General features: G+C 44.0%; 1 protein-coding gene across 3 annotated transcripts in view; it reads left to right on the top strand.

The window, feature by feature from the left end:
* The window catches only part of ACACA (acetyl-CoA carboxylase alpha), a 932629-nt gene that overhangs the window by 395740 nt on the left and 513497 nt on the right, over positions 1-23392 (top strand). For all 3 annotated transcript variants that reach the window (XM_044288111.1, XM_044288112.1, XM_044288113.1), the window contains exon 31: positions 19091-19193. In XM_044288111.1, the coding sequence (XP_044144046.1) occupies positions 19091-19193 (103 nt within the window). The remainder of the gene's footprint in view (positions 1-19090; positions 19194-23392) is intronic.

Below are 23392 nucleotides of genomic sequence, written 5' to 3'. Positions count from 1 at the left end.
AGAGTTGAGCGAACACCTGGATGTTCGGGTTCGAGAAGTTCGGCCGAACATCCCGGAAATGTTCGGGTTCGGGATCCGAACCCGATCCGAACTTCGTCCCGAACCCGAACCCCATTGAAGTCAATGGGGACCCGAACTTTTCGGCACTAAAACGGCTGTAAAACAGCCCAGGAAAGGGCTAGAGGGCTGCAAAAGGCAGCAACATGTAGGTAAATCCCCTGCAAACAAATGTGGATAGGGAAATTAATTAAAATAAAAATTAAATAAATAAAAATTAACCAAAATCAATTGGAGAGAGGTTCCATAGCAGAGAATCTGGCTTCCCGTCACCCACCACTGGAACAGTCCATTCTCAGATATTTAGGCCCCGGCACCCAGGCAGAGGAGAGAGGTCCCGTAACAGACAATCTGGCTTCATGTCAGCAGAGAATCAGTCTTCATGTCATAGCAGAGAATCAGGCTTCACGTCACCCACCACTGTAAGAGTCCATTTTCATAAATTTAGGCCCAGCACCCAGGCAGAGGAGAGAGGTCCCGTAACAGACAATCTGGCTTCATGTCAGCAGAGAATCAGTCTTCATATCATAGCAGAGAATCTGGCTTCCCGTTACCCACCACTGGAACAGTCCATTCTCAGATATTTAGGCCCCGGCACCCAGGCAGAGGAGAGAGGTCCCGTAACAGACAATCTGGCTTCATGTCAGCAGAGAATCAGTCTTCATATCATAGCAGAGAATCAGGCTTCACGTCAGCCACCACTGCAACAGTCCATTGTCATAAATTCAGGCCCAGCACCCAGGCAGAGGAGAGAGGTCCCGTAACAGACAATCTGGCTTCATGTCAGCAGAGAATCAGTCTGCATGTCATAGCAGAGAATGAGGCTTCACGTCACCCACCACTGCAACAGTCCATTTTCATAAATTTAGGCCCAGCACCCAGGCAGAGGAGAGAGGTCCCGTAACAGAGGATCTGGCTTCATGTCAGCAGAGAATCAGTCTGCATGTCATAGCAGAGAATCAGGCTTCACGTCAACCACCACTGCAACAGTCCATTGTCATAAATTTAGGCCCAGCACCCAGGCAGAGGAGAGAGGTCCCGTAACAGACAATCTGGCTTCATGTCAGCAGAGAATTAGTCTGCATGTCATAGCAGAGAATCAGGCTTCACGTCAGCCACCACTGCAACAATCCATTGGCATATATTTAGGCCTAGCACACAGGCAGAGGAGAGAGGTCCCGTAACAGACAATCTGGCTTCATGTCAGCAGAGAATCAGTCTTCATATCATAGCAGAGAATCAGGCTTCACGTCAGCCACCAATGCAACAGTCCATTGTCAGATATTTAGGCCCAGCACCCAGGCAGAGGAGAGAGGTCCCGTAACAGAGGATCTGGCTTCATGTCAGCAGAGAATCAGTCTGCATGTCATAGCAGAGAATCAGGCTTCACGTCAGCCACCACTGCAACAGTCCATTGTCATAAATTCAGGCCCAGCACCCAGGCAGAGGAGAGAGGTCCCGTAACAGACAATCTGGCTTCATGTCACCAGAGAATCAGTCTGCATGTCATAGCAGAGAATGAGGCTTCACGTCAGCCACCACTGCAACAATCCATTGGCATATATTTAGGCCTAGCACACAGGCAGAGGAGAGGTTCATTCAACTTTGGGTAGCCTTGCAATATAATGGTAAAATGAAAATAAAAATAGGATTGAATGAGGAAGTGCCCTGGAGTCCAATAATATATGGTTATGGGGAGGTAGTTAATGTCTAATCTGGACAAGGGACGGACAGGTCCTGTGGGATCCATGCCTGGTTCATTTTTATGAACGTCAGCTTGTCCACATTGGCTGTAGACAGGCGGCTGCGTTTGTCTGTAATGACGCCCCCTGCCGTGCTGAATACACGTTCAGACAAAACGCTGGCTGCCGGGCAGGCCAGCACCTCCAAGGCATAAAAGGCTAGCTCTGGCCACGTGGACAATTTAGAGACCCAGAAGTTGAATGGGGCCGAACCATCAGTCAGTACGTGGAGGGGTGTGCACACGTACTGTTCCACCATGTTAGTGAAATGTTGCCTCCTGCTAACACGTTGCGTATCAGGTGGTGGTGCAGTTAGCTGTGGCGTGTTGACAAAAGTTTTCCACATCTCTGCCATGCTAACCCTGCCCTCAGAGGAGCTGGCCGTGACACAGCTGCCTTGGCGACCTCTTGCTCCTCCTCTGCCTTGGCCTTGGGCTTCCACTTGTTCCCCTGTGACATTTGGGAATGCTCTCAGTAGCGCGTCTACCAACGTGCGCTTGTACTCGCGCATCTTCCTATCACGCTCCAGTGCAGGAAGTAAGGTGGGCACATTGTCTTTGTAGCGTGGATCCAGCAGGGTGGCAACCCAGTAGTCCGCACAGGTTAAAATGTGGGCAACTCTGCTGTCGTTGCGCAGGCACTGCAGCATGTAGTCGCTCATGTGTGCCAGGCTGCCCAGGGGTAAGGACAAGCTGTCCTCTGTGGGAGGCGTATCGTCATCGTCCTGCCTTTCCCCCCAGCCACGCACCAGTGATGGACCCGAGCTGCGTTGGGTGCCACCCCGCTGTGACCATGCTTCATCCTCATCCTCCTCCACCTCCTCCTCATCCTCGTCCTCCTCGTCCTCCAGTAGTGGGCCCTGGCTGGCCACATTTGTACCTGGCCTCTGCTGTTGCCAAAAACCTCCCTCTGAGTCACTTCGAAGAGACTGGCCTGAAAGTGCTAAAAATGACCCCTCTTCCTCCTCCTCCTCCTCCTCCTCCTGGGCCACCTCCTCTTCCATCATCGCCCTAAGTGTTTTCTCAAGGAGACATAGAAGTGGTATTGTAACGCTGATAACGGTGTCATCGCCACTGGCCATGTTGGTGGAGTACTCGAAACAGCGCAACAGGGCACACAGGTCTCGCATGGAGGCCCAGTCATTGGTGGTGAAGTGGTGCTGTTCTGTAGTGCGACTGACCCGTGCGTGCTGCAGCTGAAACTCCACTATGGCCTGCTGCTGCTCGCACAGTCTGTCCAGCATGTGCAAGGTGGAGTTCCACCTGGTGGGCACGTCGCATATGAGGCGGTGAGCGGGAAGGCCGAAGTTACGCTGTAGCGCAGACAGGCGAGCAGCGGCAGGATGTGAACGCCGGAAGCGCGAACAGACGGCCCGCACTTTATGCAGCAGCTCTGACATGTCGGGGTAGTTGTGAATGAACTTCTGCACCACCAAATTCAGCACATGCGCCAAGCAAGGGATGTGCGTCAAATTGGCTAGTCCCAGAGCTGCAACGAGATTTCGCCCATTATCACACACCACCAGGCCGGGCTTGAGGCTCACCGGCAGCAACCACTCGTCGGTCTGTTGTTCAATACCCCGCCACAACTCCTGTGCGGTGTGGGGCCTGTCCCCCAAACATATGAGTTTCAGAATGGCCTGCTGACGTTTACCCCGGGCTGTGCTGAAGTTGGTGGTGAAGGTGTGTGGCTGACTGGATGAGCAGGTGGAAGAAGAGGAGGAGGAAGCCGAGAAGGAGGAGGTGGCAACAGGAGGCAAAGAATGTTGCCCTGCGATCCTTGGCGGCGGAAGGACGTGCGCCAAACAGCTCTCCGCCTGGGGCCCAGCTGCCACTACATTTACCCAGTGTGCAGTTAGGGAGATATAGCGTCCCTGGCCGTGCTTACTGGTCCACGTATCTGTGGTTAGGTGGACCTTGCTACAGATGGCGTTGCGCAGTGCACACTTGATTTTATCGGATACTTGGTTGTGCAGGGAAGGCACGGCTCTCTTGGAGAAGTAGTGCCGGCTGGGAACAACATACTGTGGGACAGCAAGCGACATGAGCTGTTTGAAGCTGTCTGTGTCCACCAGCCTAAATGACAGCATTTCATAGGCCAGTAGTTTAGAAATGCTGGCATTCAGGGCCAGGGATCGAGGGTGGCTAGGTGGGAATTTACGCTTTCTATCAAATGTTTGTGAGATGGAGAGCTGAACGCTGGCGTGTGACATGGTTGAGACGCTTGGTGACGGAGGTGGTGGTGGTGGTGTTGGTGGTACATCCCCTGTTTGCTGGGCGGCAGGTGCCAACGTTCCTCCAGAGGCGGAGGAAGAGGCCGAGGCGGCAGCAGCAGAATAGGCCGAGGCGGCAGCAGCAGAAGAGGTAGCAGGGGGAGCCTGAGTGACTTCCTTGGTTTTAAGGTGTTTACTCCACTGCAGTTCATGCTTTGCATGCAGGTGCCTGGTCATGCAGGTTGTGCTCAGGTTCAGAACGTTAATGCCTCGCTTCAGGCTCTGATGGCACAGCGTGCAAACCACTCGGGTCTTGTCGTCAGCACATTGTTTGAAGAAGTGCCATGCCAGGGAACTCCTTGAAGCTGCCTTTGGGGTGCTCGGTCCCAGATGGCGGCGGTCAGTAGCAGGCGGAGTCTCTTGGCGGCGGGTGTTCTGCTTTTGCCCACTGCTCCCTCTTTTGCTACGCTGTTGGCTCGGTCTCACCACTGCCTCTTCCTCCGAACTGTGAAAGTCAGTGGCACGACCTTCATTCCATGTGGGGTCTAGGACCTCATCGTCCCCTGCATCGTCTTCCACCCAGTCTTGATCCCTGACCTCCTGTTCAGTCTGCACACTGCAGAAAGACGCAGCAGTTGGCACCTGTGTTTCGTCATCATCAGAGACATGCTGAGGTGGTATTCCCATGTCCTCATCATCAGGAAACATAAGTGGTTGTGCGTCAGTGCATTCTATGTCTTTCACCGCTGGGGAAGGGCTAGGTGGATGCCCTTGGGAAACCCTGCCAGCGGAGTCTTCAAACAGCATAAGAGACTGCTGCATAACTTGAGGCTGAGACAGTTTCCCTGGTATGCATGGGGGTGATGTGACAGACTGATGGGGTTGGTTTTCAGGCGCCATCTGTGCGCTTTCTGCAGAAGACTGGGTGGGAGATAATGTGAACGTGCTGGATCCACTGTCGGCCACCCAATTGACTAATGCCTGTACCTGCTCAGGCCTTACCATCCTTAGAACGGCATTGGGCCCCACCATATATCGCTGTAAATTCTGGCGGCTACTGGGACCTGAGGTAGTTGGTACACTAGGACGTGTGGATGTGGCAGAACGGCCACGTCCTCTCCCAGCACCAGAGGGTCCACTAACACCACCACGACCATGTCCACGTCCGCGTCCCTTACTAGATGTTTTTCTCATTGTTATGGTTCACCACAACAACAAATATATTATTTGGCCCAATGTATTGTATTCAAATTCAGCGGGATATAAATTTGAGGCCTAGTATTTAGGCGCTGGGTGACCGGTATGGATTTAGTGACAGAATTAGACTTGGAAATGCACAGAAGCGTGTGTGTGAAGTTATTCTGAATGACCCTATGTGCACCTTGAATATTATATACCCTTTTTGGGATAGATTTCAAATAGCTCTGATATAGCAGGAACCACTAAATTATGAAATTGCTAAATTGGGAATTGTATTTCAACCCAGAACAAAAAATGTGCTTTGACGGACACTAAATATCTTGCCCAGCAACAACAGTACAGCGGTAACGAGAGATTTAGCAGGATATAAATTTGAGGCCTAGTATTTAGGCGCTGGGTGACAGGTATGGGTTTAGTGACAGAATTAGACTTGGAAATACACAGTAGCGGGTGTGTGTGAAGTTATTCTGAATGACCCAATGTGCACCTTGAATATTATATACCCTTTTAGGGATAGATTTCAAATAGCTCTGATATAGCAGAAACCACTAAATTATGAAATTGCTAAATTGGGAATTGTATTTCAACCCAGAACAAAAAATGTGCTTTGACGGACACTAAATATCTTGCCCAGCAACAACAGTACAGCGGTAACGAGAGATTTAGCAGGATATAAATTTGAGGCCTAGTATTTAGGCGCTGGGTGACAGGTATGGGTTTAGTGACAGAATTAGACTTGGAAATACACAGTAGCGGGTGTGTGTGAAGTTATTCTGAATGACCCAATGTGCACCTTGAATATTATATACCCTTTTAGGGATAGATTTCAAATAGCTCTGATATAGCAGAAACCACTAAATTATGAAATTGCTAAATTGGGAATTGTATTTCAACCCAGAACAAAAAATGTGCTTTGACGGACACTAAATATCTTGCCCAGCAACAACAGTACAGCGGTAACGAGAGATTTAGCAGGATATAAATTTGAGGCCTAGTATTTAGGCGCTGGGTGACAGGTATGGGTTTAGTGACAGAATTAGACTTGGAAATACACAGTAGAGGGTGTGTGTGAAGTTATTCTGAATGACCCTATGTGCACCTTGAATATTATATACCCTTTTTGGGATAGATTTCAAATAGCTCTGATATAGCAGGAACCACTAAATTATGAAATTGCTAAATTGGGAATTGTATTTCAACCCAGAACAAAAAATGTGCTTTGACGGACACTAAATATCTTTCCAAGCAACAACAGTACAGCGGTAACGAGAGATTTAGCAGGATATAAATTTGAGGCCTAGTATTTAGGCGCTGGGTGACAGGTATGGGTTTAGTGACAGAATTAGACTTGGAAATACACAGTAGCGGGTGTGTGTGAAGTTATTCTGAATGACCCTATGTGCACCTTCAATATTATATACCCTTTTAGGGATAGATTTCAAATAGCTCTGATATAGCAGAAACCACTAAATTATGAAATTGCTAAATTGGGAATTGTATTTCAACCCAGAACAAAAAATGTGCTTTGACGGACACTAAATAACTTTCCCAGCTACAACAGGACAGCGGTAACGAGAGATTTAGCAGGATATAAATTTGAGGCCTAGTATTTAGGCGCTGGGTGACAGGTATGGGTTTAGTGACAGAATTAGACTTGAAAATACACAGTAGCGGGTGTGTGTGAAGTTATTCTGAATGACCCAATGTGCACCTTGAATATTATATACCCTTTTAGGGATAGATTTCAAATAGCTCTGATATAGCAGAAACCACTAAATTATGAAATTGCTAAATTGGGAATTGTACTTCAACCCAGAACAAAAAATGTGCTTTGACGGACACTAAATAACTTTCCCAGCTACAACAGGACAGCGGTAACGAGAGATTTAGCAGGATATAAATTTGAGGCCTAGTATTTAGGCGCTGGGTGACAGGTATGGGTTTAGTGACAGAATTAGACTTGAAAATACACAGTAGCGGGTGTGTGTGAAGTTATTCTGAATGACCCAATGTGCACCTTGAATATTATATACCCTTTTAGGGATAGATTTCAAATAGCTCTGATATAGCAGAAACCACTAAATTATGAAATTGCTAAATTGGGAATTGTACTTCAACCCAGAACAAAAAATGTGCTTTGACGGACACTAAATAACTTTCCCAGCTACAACAGGACAGCGGTAACGAGAGATTTAGCGGGATATAAATTTGAGGCCTAGTATTTAGGCGCTGGGTGACCGGTATGGATTTAGTGACAGAATTAGACTGGGATATGGCCAAAAAATAACCACACTATTGCTGGTTAAATGCACTTGGTGACGGGCGCAGCTTGCCCCTGATGTAGTATATGGCCAAAAAATGAACAGACTATTGCTGGTTAAATGCACTTGGTGTCACAGCTTGACCAACCACACTACTGAGGGTTAAATGCACTTGGTGACGGGCGCAGCTTGCCCCTGATGTAGTATATGGCCAAAAAATAAACAGACTATTGCTGGTTAAATGCACTTGGTGTGACAGCTTCACCCTGATGTAGGCTTTAGCCAGAAAACAACCACACCATTGAGGGTTAAATGCACTTGGTGACAGGCGCAGCTTGCCCCTGATTTTGTATATGGCCAAAAAATGAACAGACTATTGCTGGTTAAATGCACTTGGTGTGACAGCTTCACCCTGATGTAGGCTTTAGCCAAAAAACAACCACACCATTGAGGGTTAAATGCACTTGGTGACAGGCGCAGCTTGCCCCTGATTTTGTATATGGCCAAAAAATGAACAGACTATTGCTGGTTAAATGCACTTGGTGTGACAGCTTCACCCTGATGTAGGCTTTAGCCAAAAAACAACCACACCATTGAGGGTTAAATGCACTTGGTGACAGGCGCAGCTTGCCCCTGATTTTGTATATGGCCAAAAAATGAACAGACTATTGCTGGTTAAATGCACTTGGTGTGACAGCTTCACCCTGATGTAGGCTTTAGCCAAAAAACAACCACACCATTGAGGGTTAAATGCACTTGGTGACAGGCGCAGCTTGCCCCTGATTTTGTATATGGCCAAAAAATGAACAGACTATTGCTGGTTAAATGCACTTGGTGTGACAGCTTCACCCTGATGTAGGCTTTAGCCAAAAAACAACCACACCATTGAGGGTTAAATGCACTTGGTCGCAGCTTGTGCTGGCGCACCACAAGACACAAAATGGCCGCCGATCACCCCAGAAAAATGTGACTGACAAACGGTCTGGGCAGCCTAAAAACAGTGAGCAATTGAGGATCAGCAGCTCAATGATCCACAGCTGCAGATCGATCAGTTAATCAAGTCCTTTGGAGGAGTTAATCTGCCTAATCTCGCCCTACTGTCGCAGCCGCAACCTCTCCCTACGCTAATCAGAGCAGAGTGACGGGCGGCGCTATGTGACTCCAGCTTAAATAGAGGCTGGGTCACATGGTGCTCTGGCCAATCACAGCCATGCCAATAGTAGGCATGGCTGTGATGGCCTCTTGGGGCAAGTAGTATGACGCTTGTTGATTGGCTGCTTTGCAGCCTTTCAAAAAGCGCCAAGAAAGCGTCACAAAAGCGCCAAGAAAGCGACGAACACCGAACCCGAACCCGGACTTTTACGAAAATGTCCGGGTTCGGGTCCGTGTCACGGACACCCCAAAATTCGGTACGAACCCGAACTATACAGTTCGAGTTCGCTCATCCCTACTCTTTAACACACATTCACACACAGTCAGTTCTTTTCAAGCACTATGTATTTCCTTCAGGACATGCGATTCTATTCCTCATATTCTTTATAGTGCTTGAAAAGGCACTATGTCGTTGTTTCTCATCAACTTATGTTTTATTCTTCATCCTCTTCAGTTTTCTACATTTAAGGGTACTTCCACACTTGCTGCAGAGGATTTTGGCAGGCAGTTCCTTCGCCGAAACTGCCTTCCGGATCCGTCAAAACGTATGCAAACTCATGGCATTTGTCAGACTGATCAAGATCCTGTTCAGTCTGACAAATGCATTGGAATGTCTGGTCCGTCTCTCCGGTGTCATCTGGAAAAATGGATCCGGCATTCATTTTTTTGCAAATTTTTTGCGGTCTGAGCATGTCAAAACAGATCTGCTTTGCAGGAACACTTGGGGCCGGATCCGGCATTAATGCATTTCAATGGGAAAGTGTTCCGTAATTTTGGACGAAGATAAAACCGCAGCATGCTGTGGTATTATCTCCGTCTTGAAAAGGCAAAAAGACTGAACTGAAGACATCTTGATGCATCCTGAACTAATTGCTCTTCATTCAGAATGCATAGGGATAAAACTGATCAGTTCTTTTCCCCTAGGACAGAACTCAATGCCGGAAAATAGTGTGAAAGTACCCTAATACAGTCTGACCCACATATCATAAAGACTCCCCTTCAAACCATTGAACTGTCGGCGCTGAGTGGTGTGCTATGCATTTCTGGAGTCAATCGCATTTAGATTTAAATTTAGAATAAATTTTGATTTAAAGATAAATCATCGATGGAAAAAAAAGGCTTAGTTCTGCGATAACACAGCCCAAACCACTTAACCTATAGACTCAGTTCAAACAGTTTTTTAAAGGCGCTCATTGTTGAGAGGTGTGGTACTGTATGCATTTCTGGAGTCGATTGAATTTATTATAATTTTCTTTTTTTATAAAAATAAAAAATACCCCATAGAAATAAATACTGAGATAAAACAGCCCAAACCGCTTAACATATAGTATAGACTTCATTCAAACTGCAGTTTGATGCATTAAATGATGAGAAGTACCATATTTTTTCGCCCTATAAGACACACCTGCCCATAAGACGCACCTAGGTTTTTGAAGAGGAAAATAAAAAACGAAATACTTCGAACCAAAAGGTGTGCTTTTGGTGGATTTTGAACTAATAGTGGTTTGTGAATGACACTATTATGGGGGATCTGTGGATGACGCACTGTTATGGATCTGTGGAGGACACACTGTTATGAGGGGGATCTGTGGATGGCACGGTTATGGGGGCATCTGTGGATGACCCATATATAGCATCTATGTGTCATGCTTAGATATCCCCCATAACTGTGTTCCTGTGTACAGTGTAAATAGTGACCCTAATACAAGTGGGTGCAGGCAACTGTTAAAATCGCTGCGGGGCCAGGTGCAGTCACTGTATTCTTACACCAGGCCCCGCACACACCAGTATTCAGATGTAAACTGTAGGCAATTGATATGTTAACGGTAGGCATTCAATATTTAAACTACAAGGTAGGGCAATCCACGTATCTTAGTACTCACTGCTGAACGCCTTCCTCGCGGTGCAAGCTCCGCCTGCTTAATTAATAAAGTGGGCGGAGCATGCGCCGTGCGGAAGTGAGTGACTGGCCAGCCTGCCTGCAAGTACGGGCATTCAATAGTGAGTTCTAAAGTACGCGGATTGCGCTAGCTTGTAGTTTAAATATGGATTGCCTACAGTTTACATCTGAATACTTGTGTGTGCGGGGCCCGGTGTAAGAGTACAGTGACTGCTTCGTCCCCCGCCGCGAGTTGCCTCCAGCCCCTCCTCCCTCCTTGCTGATTCGATGTAAAAATTGCAGCATTCGCCCCATAAGACGCACTGCCATTCCCCCCCCCCCACACACTTTTTTTTTTAGGGGGGGTGCGTCTTATGGGGGCGAATGATACGGTATGTATTTTTGGAGTCAATCGGTTTTATTTTTTTTAATAACTTTGTTTAAAAATAAAAAATCCGCAGAGAAATGAATGGCAGAATTCTGCAATTATCCCCTTCTAACCCCGGGCCAGTTTTCATCCTCCTGCCCAGGCCACTTTTTGCAAATTTGACGTGTCACTTTATGTGGTAATGACTTTGGAACACTTTTACTTATCCAAGCCATTCTGAGATTGTTTTCTCATGACACATTGTACGTCATAAATTTGAGTCAATGTATTTCACCTCTATTTATGAAAAAATCCTAAATTTACCAAAAATGGGGAAAAATTAGAATTTTTAAAAATTTCTGTTTTTGTGCTTTTAAAACAGAAAGTGATACTACATAAAATATTTATTACTTAACATTCCCCATATGTCTACTTTATGTTGGCATCATGTTGAAAATGTCATTTTATTTAGTTAGAAGGCTTAGAATTTAGAAGCAATTCTTAAAATTGTTAAGAAAATTTCCAAACCCCACTTTTTAAAGGGAACCTGTCATCAATTTTATGCTGACCGTACTGAGGGCAGTATAAAGTAGTGACAGAAATTATGATTTAAGTGATGTGTCACACATCAGCTAAAAGTAAGTGGTTGCCAGCATTATAATCATTGCAGCCCAGGCCTTGAAAAGAGTCAAATCTACCCGAGAAGAATCATGGTTATTCAGAATCTCCTGCTCTCCCCGCCCATCTGCTGAAAATTGGCAGTTCTCTACTAGAGAGAAAGAGAGAAAACTAGGTAGAAGACTGTCAGTCATCAGTAGGTGGACAGGGAGAGGAGGAATTCTTGACTTACCATGACTCTTCTCAGGTAGATTTGACTCTTTCAAGGCCTGTGCTGCAATGATTATGATTCTTGTTCTTGGCAATCACTTACTTTTAGCTGATGAGTGACACACTGCTGAAATCAGCATTTATGTCACTACTTTATATTGCCATCAGTACAGTCAGCATAAAGTTCAGTTATGAAGTCTCTTTGTGAGGCTTACATAGTAGAAACCACCGATAAATGACCCTATTTATTTTTGGAAGGCAGATTTTGCTGGACTGATTTTTAGACACCATGCCCCATTTGAAGCCCCCCTGATGCACCCCTACAGTATAAACTTTGGGATAAGTTGACAGTTTTATTGATACTACTTTGGGGTTCATATAATTTTTAATTGCTCTATATTATGCTTTTTGTGAGGCAATGTAACCCAAAACCGTTATGGACGTTATAGTATCAAATATGTCTACTTTGTTTTGTTTCAGTTTTACATAATACAGCATTTTTTTTTTTAAATGATATTCTTGTGTCTCCATTTTTGAATGCCATATTTTTTTTATTTTTGGGCCAATTGTCTTGTGCAGGGGCATTTTTTATTTATTTTTATTTTATTTTACAGGAATAGTTTTTATTGGTACCATATTTGGTCACGTATGATTTTTTTATTCAATCAATATTAGACTTTATAAAGAGAGCCCTAGGAAAGAGTTGGTTCGAAATGATTTCTGTGGGAACAGATCCGTTACTCGAGGAGGAGCATTGGGGGGAGGGAAGGAGGAGGGAGTACTCACTCTGGAATGACTATAGGGACGACTTCATACTATATGTTAGTGCAGCATCTACCCTTAATGCTGGGAAAACATGTTAAGGTTCTCCCCTTGACTATACAATATGGTTTAGATTTAAAAAAATTGTGGAAGATCACTTAAGTTTTATATCAAAAGTATGATGCACATGACTAGGATACTTAGCTGGAATGTGATGGGCATGGCTGATACACGAAAGCATCATGGCATCTTCAATTACCTATCACACTTTCAGCCAGCTATTTGCTGTCTACAAGAAACACACTTAACCAAAGATGCATTGCATTGGCTGAGAAAGTCTTGTGTGGGCTATGGTGCTCATGTGGTGCTATCTTCACATTCCAGGGGAGTAAGCATACTGGTACAAAAAAATATCAGATTTGAATGCATTAAAGAACATTTAGATGAGGACGGAAGATTCGTTTGTGTACTTTGCACTATTGAGGGCATTCAAATGTTACTGCTAGCATTATATAGTCCTCCACCATTTCCGTCGACCCTGCTGAGAGTGATCCTTGAGATTGTGGCAGAATTCCCCGGAATTCCGTGGATGCTGGTAGGAGACTACAACTGCACACCGGCTGGATAGATGTAGGGTGGAGGGAATTTAAAGATCCCGGGGAAGTTCGGCATTATGTAACATCATGACAGAGGTGGGATTAATGGATATATGGAGACTGAGACACCCGACAGAACGTAAATATCTTGTAGCTCGTCCACATATGGTTCTTTATCCCGGATAGATTTAGCATGGGTAAACGATGGAATGATTCAGTTTGTTCTTTCCTCTGATTACCTTCCCAGATCGTTATCGGATCATTCTGTACTAAAGGTGGAGCTGGACCTTGGGAGGGGAAGAGTGGGGGCAAAATTATGGAAGTGTAATGCGAAAATTTTGGGATACTTGACACATATAACTGAATCCCTTTAAACAATATTTTACTTTTAATACAGGTACGACGTCCCTTATGCTGTCTGGGATGCTATAAAAGCATATCTGAGGGGGTTACTAATTAAATCTATTAGTGCACATAAAACTAGGTCTAAAGTAGCGGATGACAGGGTCCACAAGGAAGTTGAGGAGGCGGACAGGGCATTTGGGATAGTACCCTCCCAGGACACCAGTAGGATAGAAGCACTGGAACAGCTGAGATGTCACCTATTTAATGTAGCAGATAGAAAATGCGCCTTTTATAAACAACTCGCATTTGCAGGAGGTGAGAGCATAGGACACACTATCGGTTGTTTCCAGGGCCCAGCAAGGACCAACATGTATTGTGGAACTGTTGAACCCCCAGAGGATGTCTTGCACAAGTACAGAGGATATACTAGGTGTATTAGAGATTCTACTCCTCGGTGTATAGTCAAAAGCTGAGAACTGCCAATATATATATAGGAACATATCGGAGCCCCTCATGTACCACGTCACGGTCTCTCAGCAAACATGAGGAATTAGCTAGTATTGTCAGTTGCGTATCATTTTGGTGCATTTTTTTCAGTGATTTTTGTATTTATATATTTTTTCATCTGCTCATTGTATTATTTTGTGTAAGATGTCCTTGTGGTACATGTGGTCCGCCCCGGCATCCTCCATTATACGCATTTTTTTCAGTGAGTTTTTTTTCTTTAGGTGTATGGAATGTGCCACTTCATTTTGCTGGTAACATCATTCTTTTGCACCTGACAGCTTCTGTGTCACATGGTCTGTTGTGGGTGCGGCTCACAGCTTTATTCTACCTCAAAGTGCATTGGTGATACCACTATGGAGGCATGTGAGAGTCTGGCTGTGAGTTGGTTTCTAGCACTGCTCAGACCTTGTTCACACACCACGGGCAGTTAGGTGGTAGGACCCCATGCTTGCTGAGACACCGTCATGTGGTGCATGTGGGGCTCCGATATGTTACTGACTGGAGGATATTGGCAAAGTTCTCTGCTTTTAACATTGGCTTGAGGAATTAGCTAGTATTGTCAGTTGTGTATCATTTTAGTGCATTTTTTGCAGTGATTTTTGAATATATATATTTTTTTCATCTGCGCATTGTATTATTTTGTGTACGATGTCCTTGTGGTGCATGTGGTCCGCCCGGCATCCTCCATTTTACGCATTTTTTGCTGGGGATTGCCGTTCTGCGGAGCCGCATGCAGAGGAATTGCTCCCCCGGTTATAGGCACGCTAGAATGTCTGGGTTTGGAGCTTTTCCACCCTTTTTTCAGTGCGTTTTTTTCCTCGGTGTGTACCTCCAAGAATGCAAATTCTGAGGCGGAGGTATTACAATTCCTTGGGGGGGTGGTGGAATTACCCACACTTTCGGAAGAGAAAAGGGACCAATTAGAGGTGCCCATTGTCATGGATGAATTGGTCGATTCCTTGAAAGACATGGCTAGTGACAAAGCCCCAGTACAGATGGCATCCCGGTGGAGACATAGAAGATATTTCAGGATATACTGTTGCCAGAATTGCTGAAGGTAGACTGTCATGGGAGGTAGGCTGTCTTCCAACATATGCAGGAGGCACTTATTGTAGTGATAGCAAAACCAGGGAAAGATCCAAGATTACTCGACTCGTATATAGCCTATAGGCTCCGTCCTCTCATCGTTTGGCACACCCTTGTAAAGGTGATTGACATCCTCGGTCTCCTCCGTGCCCCACAAATCCCACGCCTCCACTGTCCATTTTAGTATTAGGCGCAGTGAGTGAAGGACTGCAGCAGTCGAGTGCCCTTTACTCACTGCGACTGCGCCTAATATTAAAATGGATGAGTGCAGGCGTGGGATTTGTGGGGCACGGAGTTACCGAGGATGTCAATCACCTTTACAAGGGGGCGTGCCAAACGATGAGAGGATGGAGCCTCTAGGTGCTGCAGCAATGCCCCAGTAGCACCTAGAGGCTCATTTGCATATTATAAAAGTCATTATTTAGCGTGAACGGCGGTAGGCAGGGAGATATACACTCGCCTAAAGAATTATTAGGAACACCCCCTTTTGCCTTCAGAACTGCCTTAATTCTACGTGGCATTGATTCAACAAGGTGCTGATAGCATTCTTTAGAAATGTTGGCCCATATTGATAGGATAGCATCTTGCAGTTGATGGAGATTTGAGGGATGCACATCCAGGGCACGAAGCTCCCGTTCCACCACATCCCTAAGATGCTCTATTGGGTTGAGATCTGGTGACTGTGGGGGCCATTTTAGTACAGTGAACTCATTGTCATATTCAAGAAACCAATTTGAAATTATTCGAGCTTTGTGACATGGTGCATTATCCTGCTGGAAGTAGCCATCAGAGGATGGGTACACGGTGTTCATGAAGGGATGGACATGGTCAGAAACAATGCTCAGGTAGCCCATGGCATTTAAACGATGGCCAATTGGCACTAAGGGGCCTAAAGTGTGCCCAGAAAACATCCCCAACACCATTACACCACCACCACCTGCCTGCACAGTGGTAACAAGGCATGATGGATACATGTTCTCATTCTGTTTGCGCCAAATTCGGACTCTACCATTTGAATGTCTCAACAGAAATCGAGACTCATCAGACCAGACAACATTTTTCCAGTCTTTAACAGTCCAATATTGGTGAGCTTGTGCAAATTGTAGCCTCTTTTTCCTATTTGTAGTGGAGATAAGTGGTACCCGGTGGGGTCTTCTGCTCTTGTAGCCCACCTTTTTTTCCATTCTGACATTCAATTTGGAGTTCAGGAGATTGTCTTGACCAGGACCACAACCCTACATGCATTGAAGCAACTGCCATGTGATTGGTTGACTAGATAATCGCATTAATGAGAAATAGAACAGGTGTTCCTAATAATTCTTTAGGTGAGTGTAAGTCATACAGTTATGTTCTGCTGACATTAGCACATCGCTAATGTCAGCCATCTACATAACTATTTTTCTGATGACAGAAACCCTTTAACGCTATCTTTAGGGAACTTATATGGAGAGGAGGTTGGCCAAGGATCAAACTTGAAACTTAAAAAAATTCTAAAATGACGGGGGCTTTGGCATTACCCAATTTATGGATTTATTACCTAGCAGGGAAAATATACGCTGGCAGTTAATATCCCTCTAGGCCTTATGGATTGAGTTTGGATGAAGGTCAGGCAGCTGAGAGGGGTGACGGGCATCAGTGAGTTGTCCCCAGTTTGGAATAACTCTCGGCTTCCGGAATTTCTTTCCTGGTCAGGCCTTCTGGGATGGGAAAATAAAGCGATCCATAGGATAGGCGATTTGGTAGAAGATGGGGTGTTTAAATCATTTTCGAACATACAGGAGGAATTTCAGATTCCCTGAACGAGGTTTTATCAATTCCTACAGTTATGCCATGCAACACTTTGAAGACAAATGATAGCCGCATTGTTAAATTAGACACGGCCCAAAAACTAATCCTTTTAGGAAATTGAGAGAGGTTTGATATCTATGCTCTATACATTGTTACTGTATACGTTTTTGATCTCTCATCAATTTACTCGAATGAAAAAGTGGGAGAGAGAGAGCAGAGGGGAACAATGGAAGGATATTTTAGAGGTGGTACTGTTTACTTCATTGAGTGAACAGGGAAAGCTGTCCCAACTTTTCATAATTCATAGAGTATATAAAACGCCAATATTTCTAAAACACATTGGGGTCAGAACTGATGCGTGTTGCCCGAGGTGTTCTATGGAACCAGCGGATTTTATTGACATGATATGGAAGTGTCAATGTCTGGATAGTTTCTGGTCGGGTGTAATTAAGACCATAAAGCAAAACATAGCAGATAGGGTACACAGAGACCCCAATATATGTATTCTGCGCTATGTTTCTGAAATAGAGACAGATGAGTATAATAAGATTGCAGTAAGTAGATTGCTGTCTGTAGCCAGGAAACTGAGTTATGTTATATACTATATTATATACAAAATGACAATACGCAATGTATATCTTGTACAGGTTTATTACTCTGTATTAAGACATAACAATATAGTTACTGTACACAGTTTTGTAATCTTGTCAAATAAAAAAAAGATTTGATAAAAAAAATATATATATTTTGTCAGGGCCCCCTAAACAGTATTATACAATAACATTATATGTAGTGGGACTGTATGAAAATGGATGGATCAGCTGCCAGACCTCGTCTAAGAGCAGAATCTTGCCTAGCCTCATGAGTGGGGGTTGCGAAGAGGGTGCTGGGGGCTGTTCAAAAATTTGCTGTGGGGCCCAATCAGTTGTAGTTGCGCCACTAGATGTAAGGTAGGTGGTGTATTACACACAACGCTCACTAGATTCAACCTTTTCAACTGCTTAAGGGTACTTTCACACTGGCGTTTTTTTATTCCGACAGGCAGTTTACAAACGGTACTGCCTGCCAGATGCAGCAAGCCGTGTATAAACTGAAAGCTTTTTTTCCCGGTATTTAAATTTTTCACAGATCAAAAGCCCGGCGCCTGCACAGACCGGAAAACTGGATCCGGTGATGCGGCAATTTCCGGAACACTTGGTACTAGATCCAGCCTTAATACATCTCTATTTGAAGTAATGCCAGATCCAGCACAGCAAGTACGATATTGTTCCGGGATTTTGTCTGGAAAAAATACTGCAGCATGCTGCGGTATTTTGCCTGGACAAATACCTAAAAGGGATGGAACAGAAGACATCCTGATGCATTCTGAACGGATTGCTTTCCATTCTGAATGCATTAGGGACAAAACTGATGCATTTTTTTCCTGGTAATGAGACCTTTTACCATACTCGAAAAGAATAATACTAGTGTGAAAGTACCCTTAAATGTATGTAGGGTGCTTATTAAAGTTTTTCACAATCGTTATTTATTTTAAATGTGAAAATAAACATATACAAATTAGCAATACTCGCTCATTTGTACCTCCTAATTAGTGGGTGAACATTTAATCCAGAAGTCTTTTAGTTGTTACAATTGTGTACCATTGCTTTACAGTTTATTATTTCTGACCAGAAGAAAACATGTACAATGAGATGTAGATTTTGCTCCATCTGTAAGATTTCCAAACACTGCAGTATATTTTAAACTTGAATGGAATTAAATGGATAATGCTAATGTTTCTTCTTCTCATCTGTTTCTGCATGATTCAACACACCCATTTTGGTTGTGGGAGCTGGTATCTGTTTTGGGAGCAGGGAATATAGGAATCTGCTTGCACAGTAAGGAATGAAATGTCAGGAAGAATTAGGCATAACTGTCGACTATGGCCCAGCAGGGACTTTATTCTCTTGAATCAATGAGTGTGGCATCTGTCTTTCCATGTGTGCAGATGCACGACCCCTGGGAAGAGAGGCGATTACACAGCTCTCGTTGCTCACGTCATAAGCTTTTCTGTTATTTGCCTAATAAAGACTGATTAGATTGCAAGCTTTCTGCATGTTAGCCTTCAAAGCTTTAAAATTTTAACTTTCTTAAACATTTCACATGAAGTTGAGTAGGCTTTGTAAAGTTTGAATATTGAATGTGGAAATCAAAAGCATGTTACACACCATTTATGCTGATTTAACCCAGATCACAGACCATTAGAATGTACAGGGTATACTTTACTGGTTCTTCTATACATCATTTATTCTTTGCAACTTTTTTACAGAATGTTTGATGATATCATGAGTTGCTTCTCTGACTCTCCTCCCCAAAGTCCTATATTCCCTGAGGCAGGTCACCCTACATTGTATGATGAAGATGACAATAAGGTATGTATGTGGAAAATAATTTTTCTTTACAATGCTCTTTTACAGTTACTTTTGAGAGGGTCAATAAGAACTCATAATAAAAGTGTCATTTTTTGTATTTAAAGGGAGTCTGTCACCACTAGATGACCATATACAGCACTTACATGGCGCTCAGCACACCTATACGTGATTCTAATGGTACCTTTGTTATTTTCTTTAGACATCCAGAAGCAGGAAAAACAACGTTTATTTCATATGCAAATGAGCACTCGCAAGTGCCCAGGGGCGATGTTCCGTGTGTAGGTGCCCAGACTGCCCTGCCTTTTTAACTCCTCCCCCAGCCTCCTCCTTTGCCCGCCCTCCTATTCCCTTGTATCATCGCTAGGTCTGGCCGAGATCCTGCGCACTGCTTCGCCGGGCCGGGGCATGCGCACTGCAATGCCCATTTTGGGTACGGCATCAATTCAATTAGTGCGCATGCGCCAGCCGGTGAAGTAGTGCGCAGGCGCGGGATCTTGGCCGGACCTAGGGATGATACAAGGGAATAGGAGGGCAGGCGAGTACACATTTGCATATGAAATAAACATAGTTTTTCCTGCTTCTGGATGTCTAAAGAAAATAACAAAGGTACCATTAGAATCATGTATAGGTGTGCTACAGCGCCATGTAAATGCTGTATATGGTCATATAGTGGTGACAGACTCCCTATAAGCTTATGGTCAATCATTTTAGTCTTAATGGGATTGTTCCATGAATGGAGAGGCAGGATAAACATGTTCGCTGCTGCTCCTTTGATTCTCTGGTGACTTCTGAAGATAGCAGAGTACAGGATTAGCTGTCTTTGGCAGTTCCATAGCACACATGATTGAACTGCCGCTCCATTCATACTGGAGCATGGGACTGCTTTTCCGATGATGTGTGAGGATCCCAGTGGTTTGACTTCCACCAATCCAATGCTTATCCACTACCCTGTGAATTAGGGGATTAGTTGATTTTGTGGCACAGCCAGGCAGATAACTCATTGCCAGAGGTGGCTGCCTTTTATATTGGCCAATGCATGAATTGCTTATTACCTATCATTGCCTCATCTTTCAGCTGCATTTATACGATTAAAACCATCCACTCTATTTAGGGACAGGAGGCGTCTTTACACCGCGTAGTTATTGGGAACAAGTATTCATGCAAGCTCTTTTCCCTTCTCTTTATTGATAACACGCTGTCAGAATATGGCAACACATTTTTTTTTAAGAAAAAGGTTTTTCATTTATTAAAAATAGTCATAATAGCAAAACTATACAGTGAGGTCCATATATATTTGGACATCGACACAATTCTAAAATGTTTTGACTCTATACACCACCACAATGGATTTAAAATAAAATGGCCAAGATGTGCTTTAACTGCAGACTGTCAGCTTTAATTTGAGGGTATTTACATCAGGGACCTTGAATATATCTTTCATACTAGTTCCCCACACCCTGGTAGCTCTCATCACTAATAGGGCCAATCCCCTTGTCCCTATAGGGCTATTTAGCGTTCATTTATTAGGGCCAGGTTCCGGACGGGGCCACCCCTTGCGGGGAAAGGACCCCGTGTTAGGAGGTTACCTTAGGGATTCATAGGCCAAGTAGGGCATTAACAGGGACAGTTTTTCCCTGTAGCCCTTTGGCACCAAGGTACAACTGACCAGAGGACGTTTTTCAGGCACGAGAATCTCCTCCACCTCCTGTGTACTGGTCCTGATTTGTACCACCGGTAAGATCTACCCTTTTTTTTACCTTATGGCATAACCTTAGGTCTATGGCACACTGTCGAAGACCTAATTTAGTGTTTTTTTGTTGGTCAGTTCCGCTTCCTTATATTGTTTGTTAGTGGACTTGACCTATGGTGACTCACCCACGTGGGTCCCGCATAGTTGTTTGTTCAGTTTGTCTGGTAGGGGCTTTTCTTCCCCATTCGGGATCTTAATAATCCTAATAAACTCTAGGTTTTAATACGTTACTGCCCCTTATTTTTCCAGGGTATTTACATCCAAATCAGGTAAATGGTGTAGGAATTACAACAGTATGCATATGTGTCTCCCCCTTGTTAAGGGACCAAAAGTAATGGGACAATTGGCTTCTCAGCTCATGGCCAGGTATGTGTTATTCCCTCATTATCCCAATTGCAATGAACAGATAAAAGGTCAAGTAAATTTCAAGTGTGCCATTTGCATTTGGAATCTGTTGCTGTCAAATCTCAAGATGAGATCCAAAGAGCTTTCACTATCAGTGAAGCAAGCCATCATTAGGCTGAAAAAACAAACCCATCAGAGAGATAGCAAAAACATTAGCTGTGGCCAAAATAACTGTTTGGAATATTCTTAAAAATAAGGAATTCACCAGTGAGCTCAGTAACACCAAAAGACCCGAAAGACCACAGAAAACAACTGTGGTGGATGACCGAAGAATTCTTTCCCTGGTGAAGAAAACATCCTTGACAATATTTGGCCAGAACAAGGACACTCTCCAGGAGGTAGGTGTATGTGTGTGAACAATCAAGAGAAGACTTCACCAGAGTGAATACAGAGGGTTCACCACAATATGTAAACCATTGGTGAGCCTCAAAAACAGGAAGGCCAGATTAGAGTTTGCCAAACATCTAAAAAAGCCTTCACAGTTCTGGAAAAACATCCTATGGACAGATGAGACCAAGATCAACTTGTACCAGAGTGATGGGAAGAGAAGAGTATGGAGAAGGAAAGGAACTGCTCATGATCCTAAGCATACCACCTCATTAGTGAAGCATGGTGGTGGTAGTGTCATGGCGTGGGCATGTATGGCTGCCAATGGAACTGGTTCTCTTGTATTTATTGATGATGTGACTGCTGACAAAAGCAGCAGGATGAATTCTGAAGTGTTTCGGGCAATATTATCTGCTCATATTAGGCCAAATGCTTCAGAACTCATTAGACGGCGCTTCACTGTGCAGATGGACAATGACCCAAAGCATACTGCAAAAGCAACCAAAGAGTATTTTAAGGGAAAGAAGTGGAATGTTATGCAATGGCCAAGTCAATCACCTGACCTGAATCCGATTGAGCATGCATTTCACTTGCTGAAGACAAAACTGAAGGGAAAATGCCCCATAGAACAAGCAGGAACTAAAGACAGTTGCAGTAGAGGCCTGGCAGAGCATTACCAGGAATGAAACCCAGCGTCTGGTGATGTCTATGCGTTCCAGACTTCAGGCTGCAATTGACTGCAAAGGATTTGCGACCAAGTATTAAAAAGTGAAAGTTTGATTTATGATGATTATTCCGTCCCATTACTTTTGGTCCCTTAACAAGTGGGAGGCACATATGCAAACTGTTGTAACTCCTACACCGTTCACCTGATTTGGATGTAAATACCCTCAAATTAAAGCTGACAGTCTGCAGTTAAAGCCCATCTTGTTAGTTTCTTTTCAAATCCATTGTGGTGGTGTATATAGCCAAAAATGTTAGAATTATATCGATGTCCCAATATTTATGGACCTGACTGTATATTTGTTATCACTGTAATCATACAGGCCAAGAGGATATGGTTATGATTTTTATTTATTTTTTATCATAAAAAGTGGACATTTTTTTCTTCTTCTAGTATATGTCTCAGGAATGGTGTGTGGATTTACTATTTCACTATTGGATTTGGCTATGCTAAATGGGGGGGAGGGGAACGCCCCTTAATGACTGTACTTGGAGTAGTCTCCAACCACTGACTACTTGAAGCTAAGTATATACCATAAACATTAGCATAATCAAACCAATCCAAGATCAGGGTTGACAGAGTTAATGTAACATGAAAGTTATGCAATAATCTAAAGCCAGAGGGAGAAAACAATCACGGTTAAAACTTTAATAAATAAAGAGGATTCAAAGAACCTTTTTGATAAGACAAGCTGTGGTAGTTCTGAGTAGGTTTATGTGATAAAAGATATTCAGCCACAGACATAGGCCTGTACTGTACTGCATGCATTTTTATTGTGATTGCTGCGAGATGTTAAATGTGTTTCACCTTTACAATTCATTTTATTTATTTTTTATATCTGCAATTTGTCTACAGTATATAACCCTGCCATGAACTCAGAACCTTAGTTCTCAATTTCTTTAATATTTGCTAAATGCAAAGTTAGACAACTTTCTTAAGTGTCCTTTTTGTAAAGTTCCTGCCATTTTTCTACTGCAGTGTGTAAGACTGGAT

The sequence above is a fragment of the Bufo gargarizans genome, chromosome 3 (assembly GCF_014858855.1).
Source record: "Bufo gargarizans isolate SCDJY-AF-19 chromosome 3, ASM1485885v1, whole genome shotgun sequence".
In the NCBI taxonomy this organism is placed as follows: Eukaryota; Metazoa; Chordata; class Amphibia; order Anura; family Bufonidae; genus Bufo; species Bufo gargarizans.
Note: the sequence above shows the minus strand (reverse complement) of the source record. Positions and strands in the feature narration are given on the sequence as shown.